Source organism: Ostrinia furnacalis, unplaced genomic scaffold (genome assembly GCF_004193835.3).
Source record: "Ostrinia furnacalis isolate ACB-3 unplaced genomic scaffold, ASM419383v2 OfSCF0637, whole genome shotgun sequence".
Lineage (NCBI taxonomy): Eukaryota > Metazoa > Arthropoda > Insecta > Lepidoptera > Crambidae > Ostrinia > Ostrinia furnacalis.
This window is the reverse complement of record NW_021130876.1, coordinates 144854-157854: the sequence shown is the minus strand read 5'-3', so window position 1 is coordinate 157854 and position 13001 is coordinate 144854. Positions and strand designations below refer to the sequence as shown.

The following is a 13001-nucleotide window of genomic DNA, read 5'->3' as shown; positions in this document are numbered from 1 at the left end:
TAAAATTGGTGTTGCTACCTATGTTTATTTACAAGTATTTGTTAAAAAATTAATGTAGGGATGTAATTTTATGTATTTCTTTTAATTTAAAAGAGTGCTTAAAGAGAATTTTAAGTGGAAATTCGTAAAAAATCTTATAGAAAATCCATATGGGGCGTATTATTATTATGGTTTTACGCAGCTGTTATTATATGTCTGGAGCCTAACATAGTCAGTGCCTAAACGTTAGCGAGACGGAACGGCGGACGTTCGTTTGGGGAACGGCACGGGAGAGATGAAATTGACATTGACGCGACAGAGCATTCAAATCTGAAGATCTGAAGTCACGCTCGGATCTGAAACGTGGTCGCTTACTATGGGCCTCATAAGAAGGCTCAAGGTCACCCAAAGGGCGATGGAGCGGGCTATGCTCGGAGTTTCCCTGCGTGATCGAATCAGAAATGAGGAGATCCGCAGGAGAACCAGAGTGACTGACATAGCCCGCAGAATCGCTAAAATCAAGTGGCAGTGGGCGGGGCACATAGCTCGTAGAGCTGACGGCCGCTGGGGCAGGAAAGTTTTTGAGTGGCGACCACGAGCCGGAAGACGTAGCGTAGGCAGGCCTCCCACTAGGTGGACTGACGATCTGGTGAAGGTCGCGGAAGGCGCCTGGATGCGAGCGGCGCAGGACCGGTCTTTGTGTAAATCCTTGGGGGAAGCCTTTGTCCAGCAGTGGACGTCTTTCGGCTGAAACGAACGAACGAACGAAGTCTCGCTAACGTTTGACGTCACAAAAACACCCTTCCGTGCCGCTGCTATTCCTCAGGCACTGACTGTTAAGTGCTAGCCCTATAGTATAAATTGATTATTTTTGTAATTAATTCAGAACGACTGATAAAAATTACTAGTTTTTTGTTCATATTAAACCAACTTCTTCACAATAATAAAGCATTTGTGTAGGCCATGTTATTATTTATTTTGATATACGCCCATTACAAGACCACTTTTAGTAAATTCTTCAATATTAACATAATTACAGTAATGAGGGTTTCCGCGAATGAAAGATCCGCTAGATGGCGGGACGTGGATGTGGGGTCTGACTGCTTCGTGATTGGTGGATTTTGACATATCTGTCAATGTCATGTCAAAAATAACCAATCATGCAGCATTTGGACCTCGCGTCTACGTATTGCCATCTGGCGAATTTTTCATTCGCGAAAACCCTCATTATTTTAATTCGCGGTCAAAGTATACAACGATGAGTTTTAAATAATTGAGAAATAAAACTTCATGAAGATTTTGGATTCTAACTAATTAACTACCTTATTATTTAGGGATAAAAATATAGAAAGAGGAGCTAAAGATAACAATTTATATTATACGACAGATATTTATATATTTTATACATTACATTATTTTATTTAGATTAGAATCAATTTGATCCTTACAATTTAGAAATATAAACGATGGGCCGATGTTTTTTCTATTGTTAAAATTTAATTTAGTAATTAGTGAATTTGGAAAACTATTTTTACTTATGGCAACACACATCGACAGTACTCTATGGTTAGTTCATAATATATTGTCACAGATTATATTCAGCCCATCATATAGAACACAGCCCTAAGTGATTATGAACAGTGATTATAAATCTAGTTTAGTGCGACGGTCACACTTCAAAACAATAAAGCTTCGACCGAACCAACGCGTGCAGATAGCCATCGCCGATGCAATCATAGGCCAATGACAGGACACGCGATTAATGACAGGACGCGCGACCAATGACAGGACAAGCGACCAATGACAGGACGCGCGACTGAGGAAAGGATGCGCGACCAATGACAGGACGCGTGACCAATGACAGGACGTGCGACCAATGACAGGACACGCGATTAATGACAGGACGCGCGACTAATGACAGGACAAGCGACCAATGACAGGACGCGCGACCAATGACAACACGCGCGACCTGTCATTGGCCTATGATCGCTTCGGCATGGTGATCTGTACGCTTTGTTTTGGTTGAAACATAACACTTAAGACTTAAGGAAAATTTTTAAGTGGAGAAACCATAGACAAACGCCTTTTTGTCAACCCTGTCTTTTATCAACAATAAACTAAATTAAACTAAGGATTGAAATAAACGAAACAATTTAGTGAAAGAGTATCAGGCAGGAAGTATTTTATGAAAAATAAATCATTTTTTTTTAAATTGAAGTTCCATAAATCAACTAGTATTTTAAATAAGCAGTTCCATAGACAATCCCTAGATCTACTTGGTGAAGCTTTTAATCAAAAGCTGTACCGGTCTAGATCTCATAGACGCTTCGCGGTGAATCCACGAGCGTTTTCCTTGCTTTCAGCAGTAATTCAATCAAAATGGAACCTTTGTATTGCTACAAATATAAATCAATAGTATTTTATGAAGTTAAGCCTTGTCAAATATGTAATTTGAGAGAGATGTGACTTGTGCATACTTAGAAATAGTATGTAGAAAAATATTAGGTGTTTGAGGATAATTTTTTGCTTGGTCTAAAGAACAATAGAAAAAGTGTAATCTGCTGTCCAGCAGATAAAAATGTGTTAGCAGATTCGTGTCATACATAAATTCATGAATGTTACAAAGATGGCGCCCTTAAACGGTGGCCAGTCAAGTAAATACAATGATGACACTTGATTATTGTCACAAACAAATGACACATAATTAATGTTCACAAATATGTCAAACATGTGTTCACAAACATGTCAAACATGTTCACAAATATTTCACACATGTGTTCACAAATAAGTCACACATGTTCACAAATATGTCACACATGTTCACAAATACTTCACACATGTGTTCACAAATATGTCACACATGTATTCACAAATATGTCACACATGTGTTCACAAATATGTCACACATGTTCACAAATACTTCACACATGTGTTCACAAATATGTCACACATGTATTCACAAATACGTCACAATGTGTTCACAAATATGTTGCACTTTTAATTTTAATACACAGATGGCGCCTCTAGTACAGTGGCTAGTCAAATAAATACGAAACTGCAGAAAATTTATTAAAAATCATCCGTAAAATAAACATTAGCAACGTAACCGAAAATCAAATCAAATCGTCAATATCTAGAAAAGTGTGACCGTCCTAGTAATAAATTACCTTCCGCTATAGTATTTAGCCTTGTAGCACTCGAGGTACTTTATCCTTACCAGTCAGGCATCCGTCGATATGCTCTCCTGCTCAGCCTCCTGGCTTTCTCTTTCCTGTTTCCTCTCTTCCGGTTCTTCTGTCCTCTCCTCTTTCTGTTCTGAGGGTCTGGAGTCGGTGGAAATGGAGCTGGAAGTTAGGCTGTTGGGTTGTGATGACTCTTTGCTCTGGGGCTCTTGTGAGCTGCGGTTCTCTGTGCTTTTTTCTTTTGAATCTGTGGATATAAGGATTTTTTGAGATTAATAAAGTCTATTGTAGTTATTTAATTTTTAGCGTTAAGAGTCGCATCTCAAACTAATTTGAAAATTACAAATAACTTGAAAAAATCGAACTGCCTAAGGCGGGAATCGAACCCACGACCTTAGGCAGTTAGATTTTTTCAAGTTATTTATAAAGTCTATTGTAGTTGATAGTCAGCATGAAGTAGTTCTTGGCACCCAAAGTAGCCAAAAAGTTCGCAACACGTCTTTGTTACAATTAAAATGAGGTTGTGTGTCAACTTTTTGAACACTTTGGGTGTCACGAACTATTTGATGCTGACTGTACCACTGGCGAGTAAGATGTGACAGTAGTGAACGCTAAATCTTAATCTATTTTACCTTAACCATCGATTTCTTACCCCATAACTAAAAAAAATATTTCCAACTAAATGATATTCTAAGCTATTTCTAAACATGCACTTGCATTTGCGTCAATGTGAAAACCTTAACACTTTGATATAAGGCTCATAATCGTATGATCCAAATCAATTTATCTACCATCTTAAAATGGAAACTGAATTCACAGCTTGATGAAAACGAAAATCAAAGTATAAACCATACACATGCGACTAAATGAAAATAATTGGATGATTACTACAAATGACATTCTATACTCTGGTCGCTGGGCACGTAGAATTTTGTCCGATGACCCCAAGCTACCTATCCTTATCGCTCGCGCGTAATTATATTGCTGTCGCGACTGTGCGACGGCCGCCCGCAGTGAGTGTGCGAGCGCGACATCAATATAATTACGCGCGAACGATAAGGATGGGTAGCTTGGGGTCATTGGACAAAATTCTACGTGCTCAACGACCATACTTTAAATGAACTCAACAAGAAAGTACTAACATAAAACAAAATAATGGTCAAACTTAAAGTGGGAAACTCCTTCCCATTGTTCTTATAACATAGTCTTCGACATTCTTCTCTATTTTCTAATTGTTGTTAATGCGGGAATTGAGCCACGCGTGCAGAGAAAGCTTCGCCCAGAGAAGATCTTTGGGAACAGAGGTGGTGTTAGGTAGGGTTAACATAAAGAGGTATATGGGCAGGTATACATTAAAATCGATATAACAAGTCAGTCAAAACATTTAAAACTCAAGAACGGCTGAGTTGATTTTGAGCTGTAGGCTTTTCTCTATTCGTTTCCAGCCCAAATAGCAGAATTTTAAAATATCAGACAAATTCATAAACATATTTTAAAAAATACAGCTTTATAGGAGTAGACTTTATGTCTATCTGAAATAATGTAGCCCTCACATAATCAGATATTGTTTTAAATAGGCAACATTTCAGAGATTAGTCTTTTCTTATGTACAAACTTATAAAATCAACGTTTTAACTGTGGAATAAAATTACAGTATGAAACTTTTATTACTAAGTCATCTATCTATCGTCTTGCAGTGGAAGGAAGCTTTTGAGTTGGGAAAAAACAATAAAAGGGGAAGTATAGGTATATTACTTGTAAGGATAAAATATGATGTAGGTACTTACCAGCGCCGTGTGTCGCGGGCCAAGGCTTTCTGACGAACATGTTTTCTACGATCCGGTCTATGTTGTCCTTTTCTGACGAGTTTACTGGCCTGAAAAACAAATTAAATTTTTTATTATACTTAGTGTAATCAACACACGCTAAAAGTCATGGCGGACAAGGCTAATTAAGATACAGAATTATCTATGCCTCCATGTCCACAAACAAGATGTCACTTTTGATGAAGTCCGATGGGTTGAGGAGACCTGATATAAGCACGTAGAATTTTGTCCAATGACCCCAAGCTGCCCATCCTTATCGCTCGCGCGTAATTATATTGCTGTCGCGACTGTGCGACGGGCGCCCGCAGTGGGTAGCTTGGGGTCATTGGACAAAATTCTACGTGCTCACGGACCAGGCTTTAGTCCTTATTCTGCTCTGTCAAGTTTCCCGTTGGTACATAGCGTTAAGAATACACAGTCATCGCTCACCGGTCGGGCGCGTGCGGGCGCACGATGGGTATGGCGGCGGTGGGGCGGCGCTGCGCGCGCGGCTGCGGCGCGGGCGGCTCCTGCTCCGCGCAGTTGTAGTACGTCACGCCCCCCGCTTGTGTGGCCTGAGGGAAAAACAATAATAAGTTTTCAACAATTTCCTTTTTTAACATTGCTTTACTTGAGCAATTCATAAGTAGAGGGAGCTTTAATACTGTAGTTAAGGGTATTTTCCCTTCAAGTGGCATCCACAGGGTGAATTTTGTAATGCCACTTCAACTACAGTATTTGAAATTACTCAAAGCAAACATTCCTTTATTTTTCAGAAGAAAAAGAACTGCATTCAAAAAATTAAAAAAGATTTCTTAGCTAGTTTGTTAGTTAAAAAAAAATACACAAAAAGGTCGATGTTATTTCATGAAGCGTAAAATTATACATAATTTCCCATCACCCAAGAACCCTTTTCAAGAAATCCAACGTTACTATTTGCATTAAAATTTTAGCCCACCCTGTATATTCTGTCACGTTGTATGTCACCTCTCCCATACCTCAGGCACTGACTCAGTTATAAAATTATCACTTCACGGAAAACTTTTATAACGGTAAACAAGATATTTATTTACCCTCCCGACGCGCGACGTTTCAACTCGGTTGCATGAGTCACGAGTTTTGTTGTGAAACCCCGTGAAGTGATAATTTTATAGTAAAAAAGCAACATAATAGTTTAATATACTGATTCGGTTAAACGCTAGACCTATTCATCATTTTTTTCAACATTTCAGCCACAGGACGTCCACTGCTGAACATAGGCCTCCCCCAATGACTTCCACATCGCACGGTTGGTAGCGGCCTGCATCCAGCGCCTTCCCGCTACCTTTATCAGGTCATCGGTCCACCTTGTGGGTGGACGTCCTACGCTGCGTTTTCCGGTACGTGGCCTCCATTCCAGAACCTTGCTGCCTCATCGGCCGTCAGTTCTGCGTACTATGTGCCCAGCCCACTGCCACTTCAGCTTGCTGATCCGTCGGGCTATGTCAGCGACTTTAGTTCGTTTACGGATCTCCTCATTTCTGATTCGATCTCGTAAAGAAACACCGAGCATAGCCCTCTCCATAGCACGCTGTGCAACTTTGAGCTTCTGTATAAGGCCTATAGTGAGGGGCCACATTTCCGAGCCATAAGTCATCACAGGTAACACACATTGGTTGTAGACTTTCGTCTTCAGGCACTGGGGTATTTTGGACGAAAAGATATTGCGTAGTTTCCCGAACGCTGCCCAGCCGAGTTGGATTCGACGATTGACCTCCTTCTCGAAATTGGACCTACTAGACCTATTACTAGATTATAATTATTATCAAACAGCGCCTTCTAAACAACTTTTCTCTAGTAGTTTTACTCACGTAGTTGTGGTGCTGGTGCGGGTAGAGCGGGTAGGGCGCGGGCGGCGGGAACATGGCCGCGCCGCCGAACACGCCGCTGTTGGCGCCGCCCACCGCGGGTTGCTGTTACAAGGAGGAAACTCATAAATACAAGCTTAAACATTATAAATAAAAACCGGTCGCCGAGCACATAGAAGCACATAGAATTTCGTCCCATGACCTCAAGCTACCCATCCTTATCGCTCGCACGTAATAGGCTAGTTTCCTAAAAAAATTTTTTTAGTCCGTCATGTTTAATATCAAAAAATATTGGACACATATATTTTTATTTGTCAATCTAACAAATAATTACATGGTTATGGTGCGTTGAAGTTCCGCACGACGTCACAACGTGCGGCACTTTTATGCACGCATTGACGTCACGAGCCTCTTCTTATGAACTTTGGCACGCTTTATCTCTTTAAATTTTCATTAGTTTGAAAAAGTGAAAAATACGTGTAGAGTATTTTTTGATAAGTTAACTAACTTAAACTACTACTACTACTACGACTAATTAAAACTCTTTGCATTTGACCCAGGAAAAATCCCTATTATATTGCTGTCGCGAGGGCGGCCGCAGTTAGTAAACTCTATTATCAGGCTGATGTCATTGTTTACTAATAAGGGTTTTACTCTACATGCAAAGAAAGGGGACAGGGGGCCGGTAAGATGAGCTGACTGACCCCCCATAAAAATCGTATGCTCCTGTATCTTATACTGTTTTCAAAGGGTGACCTAAAACCTTTAAGCAAGAATACTGACTTGCAGACCCCTAGGACAGAAACGGTACGTCTATGCTACCGTATTTGTACTCACTAATTGGTACCACTGGCCAGTGACAAGATACAGTTAATAGTAAGTAACACACTATCCATTATTATTTCATTTCCGGCGTAACAGCAAATAGTTGCGAACCCTGTCGTTATTTCTAAAATAATATGTAATAGAAATCGAACCATTGCAGTGCTGTTAACGTATTCGATTAAAACTCCTAGATATTGTAAAGATTTAAGCACTGATATTTACCTGCATATACTGTGCGGGCATCATTGCTGGCGGTGCGTAGGCTTGTGTTGGTTGGAGTTGTCCTGGAATTACAACATTTTCACAACATTATATTACAAGCAAACCAAGCTCAGTTCTACAGTGTATTCAATAAGCAGAACAACGTTTAGCGTAACCCACCAAAGCGTGATTTTGCCGATATAAAATTGCTAGTGATCGAGAGAGACTAATATTTTTTGTGCTGATTCCAATGCTCTCCATATTAACTCCAATAAGTCGTCCCATTGAAAAACAGTTCAAAATCAGTATTCCCAAGGGTCAATTTTGGTGCAGTCCTGTTGTCCCCCCTGCTTGGCCCCCCTTGGGGAGCCAACAGGATTTCGAAATCCTGTTGTCCCCCCTGGCTAGGGGAGACAACAGGACTGGATTTTTATTCAATGATTTGAGGACTGTTGTCCCCCCTGGCAAACATTGGGTATTTAAAAGCCATAATTAATTAATGAAAGTTAATTTATGAAAAACTGAAGTACCTACATACCTACTTGACTGAATGCCAAATTGCCAATCTGAACCTACCTTCGTTACGTTTGTCAAATAATAATTACCATTCTGATAGGTGATGGTCAAACTTGAAATTTGGCAGGTAGATTCCTTATAGGGTGTAGACATCCGCTAAGAACGCAATTTAATTGTTGAAGGATAGGAAATAATACGAAGGATACTTAAGGGGGTTAAACGGACTTCATGCGTACGAAGTCTCGGGTGGCCGCTAGTTGAATCACTGAGCAAGTAATTTGTTGAATATTATGACTAATTTAAAATTATGCAAATTTAGTAGAGTTGCCGCGAATAGTCGAATACCGATTAATCGCCATTCACTTTGGCGAATAGTCGAATAACTCGACATTACTATTCGACATAAAAATTATATAAAAATCTGACCAGTGATCAGTGGGAGGTTGTAGAACATCTGTTAAAGCTCTTAAAACCTTTCGAAGAGATAACAAAAATCACGAATTCCTCATATATGCACCTATATCAGATGTGATACCTAGCACTGTTTCATTAAGCAGATACCTTATGAAAGATACGCTGATTCAACAAACTGCACACGTTGATGATTTTAGAAAGGCGTTGATAGTAAATATGGAAGCCCGTTTTAACTTGGACGATCTATGCTTTAGGAAGACATATTACTTGTCGACATTTTTAGACCCCCGCTACTAGGACTTTTACTTTGTTACATATTACAAATAATAATTGATATTGTATAGTTTTATTAGGGAAAATAATAAAAATATGATTTAATTTTTAACTCATTAGTTTTTTCGTTCACTAAAAGTTTATTTTAGACGACTATTCGCCAAATATTCAGAAATAGTACCGGTACCAAAATCTTATATTTTTTTCGTTATCAAAATGTTAATTATTATTTGACATACGTTTAGGTATTCAGTTTGGCAATTTGGCATTCATTCAGGTACTCCAACTCCAGTCATTCTTAAATGTTATAAAAATATATGGCTTTTAAATAATGTTTGCCAGGGGGGACAACAGTCCTCAAATCATTGAATTAAAAATCCAGTCCTGTTGTCTCCCCTAGCCAGGGGGGCAACAGGATTTCGAAAACCTGTTGGCTCCCCCAGGGGGGCCAAGCAGGGGGGACAACAGGACTGCACCTCAATTTTATAGAATGATTACTCGATAAGTCGTCCCATTGAAAAACAGTTCTAAATCCGTATTCATAAGGGTCATTTCGATAGAACGATTACTCGATAGGATCGCATTCAGCGATTTGTTGTCGTTGAAGTTTTGTTACGTGAATGAGGCTACTGGTAGTTGCTTCAAGCAGTCCGTGAAGACAACCCATTATGTTACCCACCTAACACCATGTTAAAAACGAATAATAATTAATTCTATTATTCAATAAGGGCACTTTCAAATTAGGCGTTTTGAACCGGACGTTAAAATTCAGCCAAACCAACGCGATCACACGCGATCAGCCGGCGTGCAGTGATGGCGATCAATGCATTTAAGTCTGAGCGCCATCGCTGCACGCCGCCTCGCGTTGGTTTGGCTGAATCTTTAGTCGCCGTTTGCAGGACCGCACACGGAACATTGTATGACAACATCTTTGCAATGAAAATGACAATTACCAACAGTAACGGGACTTTTTTCACCTCTCGTTCCCACCGCTGCAACTCCTGTGTAGCCAGCATCTACAGCTGAATAAAACCCAACCAATGAAGGCCAAGTTTGTCCCGGAGGAAAGTTAAACTGTCATTGGATCCGCAACGAAATTAATCAGAAGAACAGGAGGAGTAACCACCACCACCACCACTGACCTGTATACACACTGGACTGGCTGCTGTCATAATGTTTTTGTGCCTATTTGAGTTTCGCCATTTTGGCGCTGTAGGCCATACTGTAGGCAGATACGATTGTCCATGGAACTAAAATTAGTAATGTTGTTTCTCGCTTACTCCTATGGTTACTCCATACAATGTACGTCAAAATTAGTTCTCGGGACAATCGTAGTGGCGCTTCTAATTGGCACACAATTTTTGTTTTTTAAGATTATTAGCAATTTGTATTGCACAAATTACTAATAGTCACGTTAGCCCCTCGTGTTAAGCTAAACAATTAAGCTTGTGTTAGGAGTGGGCTCGCCCCAATAGTCGAGCGACGGTGGGATTCGAACTCGAGTTCTTCGGATCTCGAGTCGGCCAGTCCGACAACTTCACCGTTGGGCTATCGTGGCTATAGTCTAATTAGCTGTCATTTGTATGAGACAGCCTGCCCAGTGTTTATAGAGGTCAGTGGTACCCACGCAGATCAATCGCTATAGTATGCAACCAAGCGTATTTACCCATAGCGTGCGGTTGCGGCAAGTTGTGTAGATGCGGCGCGTGCACCAACTGCTGTTGCTCCAGCAGCCCCAGCCGCACCTGCTGTGGGAAATTGACATATACAGGGTGTTGATTTCAATCCTCGCCATATTTAGGGAGTTGATCAAGATTATTTTGATCAGTAAAAAAATGACTTCGAAAAAAAAAACGAACTTTAACTTTACTTAGTCAAAGAAAAATACCTATTTACACTACCTACTTTACGTGTCTTCCTTCGGTAGGCTATCCGATTTAGTAGCTCGATGGTGCCGCAGTGTAAACGTATTGCAAGTATTGCGCACCACAGTAGGCAGTTGATGTCGCATGGAAAATATTTGCTAAAAAATCCACTTTTGTTTGTTTTTTTGTGGATAATGCGTTTATACAGGGTGTCCCGTAATGTAACGTCAAGCCGGAACTGGGTGTTGAGGCAAGTTATGCTGGTTATCAGAAAAATATAAAAAAAAATCTATGTGGCATATTTTCAAAAAAATGGGCATTTAAAAAAAATCAAAAATTTCTACTCCAGGTGACGGTCTTTTTACTCGTGTTGCCACAAATCTTCACTTTTTCCAAATTTTTTTTTTTGTTATGTAACCCTGAATAATGCTTCTCTAAATTGTTATCAAAATTACAAAACCAGCTGCTCCAGCTTGGATAAAAAAAATACATTATTCCCAAAAAAATTTTCAAAATAAAAATTTTGTCTAGTTTAAACTGACTGTACTGAAAAAAAAAATTACTACGCAAGTGTGGCATGTGACGTCATAATTTGGCGCATTTAGTAAGGATTCCAAAATGGTATAACACTTGGTAAATTCTTGCTGTAATTGTCGACAATTTTTGGTTTTTTGGAAATAATCCCGTTTTTAACTTTATCTACCTTGGTTAAAAATTATTATTCTAATATGCCCAAAATTCAAGTTTCTGTGACTGACTACCGTACAGTCAGTCACAGAAACTTTTGTCACCATGACAGTAATTAGTAGTTGACATACTGTGACAAAAGTCACCCGTGCGTGCGCGCCGTTACTACCTGCTCTGCCTGCACTTGTACTTGGTAACAGGGATAATAAGGATAATTATGAAGTTTCGGTTATGGATACGGTTACGGATATTAGAATAATATTATACCGGTTTCGGTTACGGTCACGGATATGAAATCATTTCAGATTATCCGAAAGTTTCGGATAATTTCGGTTACGGAATTATTAGAATTTCAAAAATGTAGGTATAATTCAAATAGCAAGATGCTGCGTGACCCACATAGCTACTTTATGTACCAACTAAGACGACACCTATGTATGATAAAGGTAAAACAGGCTGGCATATTAGATGGTGCCAGCGAATGCCAGACAAGTTGGTAACAAATATTAAGATTTAAGGTACAATTCCAAGACGGGCCGCAGACCGCAAACTGCAAAACTCTATGAAATCGGCAGCGCGGCATTGCTGCTGCGGCGTGTATACTGCAGATTTCATAGAGTTTTGCAGTTTGGAATAATTGTACCCTTAGACTCCGCCTTTATCCGAAACTATCCGTAACTTTTGAATCAGTTTCGGTTACGGTTATGGATATTTTTTTATTTCGGATATCCGATAGTTTCGGTTACGGTTACGGATATCCATAACATCCCTGCTTGGTAAGATGGCCCTCTCCGTCCCGCTCATACCTTTTAAAATGGCTTCTCCACCTCATTTAAGCCAGAAACTTGAATTTTGGGCACATTAGAATAATAATTTTTAACCAAGGTAGATAAAGTTAAAAACGGGATTATTTCCAAAAAACCAAAAATTGTCGACAATTACAGCAAGAATTTACCAAGTGTTATACCATTTTGGAATCCTTACTAAATGCGCCAAATTATGACGTCACATGCCACACTTGCGTAGTAATTTTTTTTTTCAGTAATGTCAGTTTAAACTAGACAAAATTTTTATTTTGAAAATTTTTTTGGGAATAATGTATTTTTTTTATCCAAGCTGGAGCAGCTGGTTTTGTAATTTTGATAACAATTTAGAGAAGCATTATTCAGGGTAACATAACAAAAAAAAAATTTGGAAAAAGTGAAGATTTGTGGCAACACGAGTAAAAAGACCGTCACCTGGAGTAGAAATTTTTGAATTTTTTTAAATGCCCATTATTTTGAAAATATGCCACATAGATTTTTTTTTACATTTTTCTGATAACCAGCATAACTTGCCTCAACACCCAGTTCCGGCTTGACGTTACATTACGGGACACCCTGTATAAGTAATAATAAACGTAAATAA

At 39.4% G+C, this 13001-nt stretch overlaps 1 protein-coding gene across 6 annotated transcripts in view; it reads right to left on the bottom strand.

The window, feature by feature from the left end:
* Positions 1-1894: 1894 nt before the first annotated feature.
* Positions 1895-13001, bottom strand: part of btz (CASC3 exon junction complex subunit) — a 45300-nt gene continuing 34193 nt past the window's right edge. For 4 of the 6 annotated variants that reach the window (XM_028323415.1, XM_028323414.1, XM_028323416.1 and 1 more), the window contains 6 exons: positions 10709-10790; positions 7861-7922; positions 6817-6918; positions 5417-5541; positions 4949-5037; positions 1895-3408 (listed from right to left, as the gene is read on the bottom strand). In XM_028323415.1, coding sequence (XP_028179216.1) covers positions 3200-3408; positions 4949-5037; positions 5417-5541; positions 6817-6918; positions 7861-7922; positions 10709-10790 — 669 coding nt within the window. In that variant the 3' untranslated portion in view covers positions 1895-3199. The remainder of the gene's footprint in view (positions 3409-4948; positions 5038-5416; positions 5542-6816; positions 6919-7860; positions 7923-10708; positions 10791-13001) is intronic. The other 2 variants (XM_028323419.1, XM_028323417.1) reach the window with 1 other exon arrangement.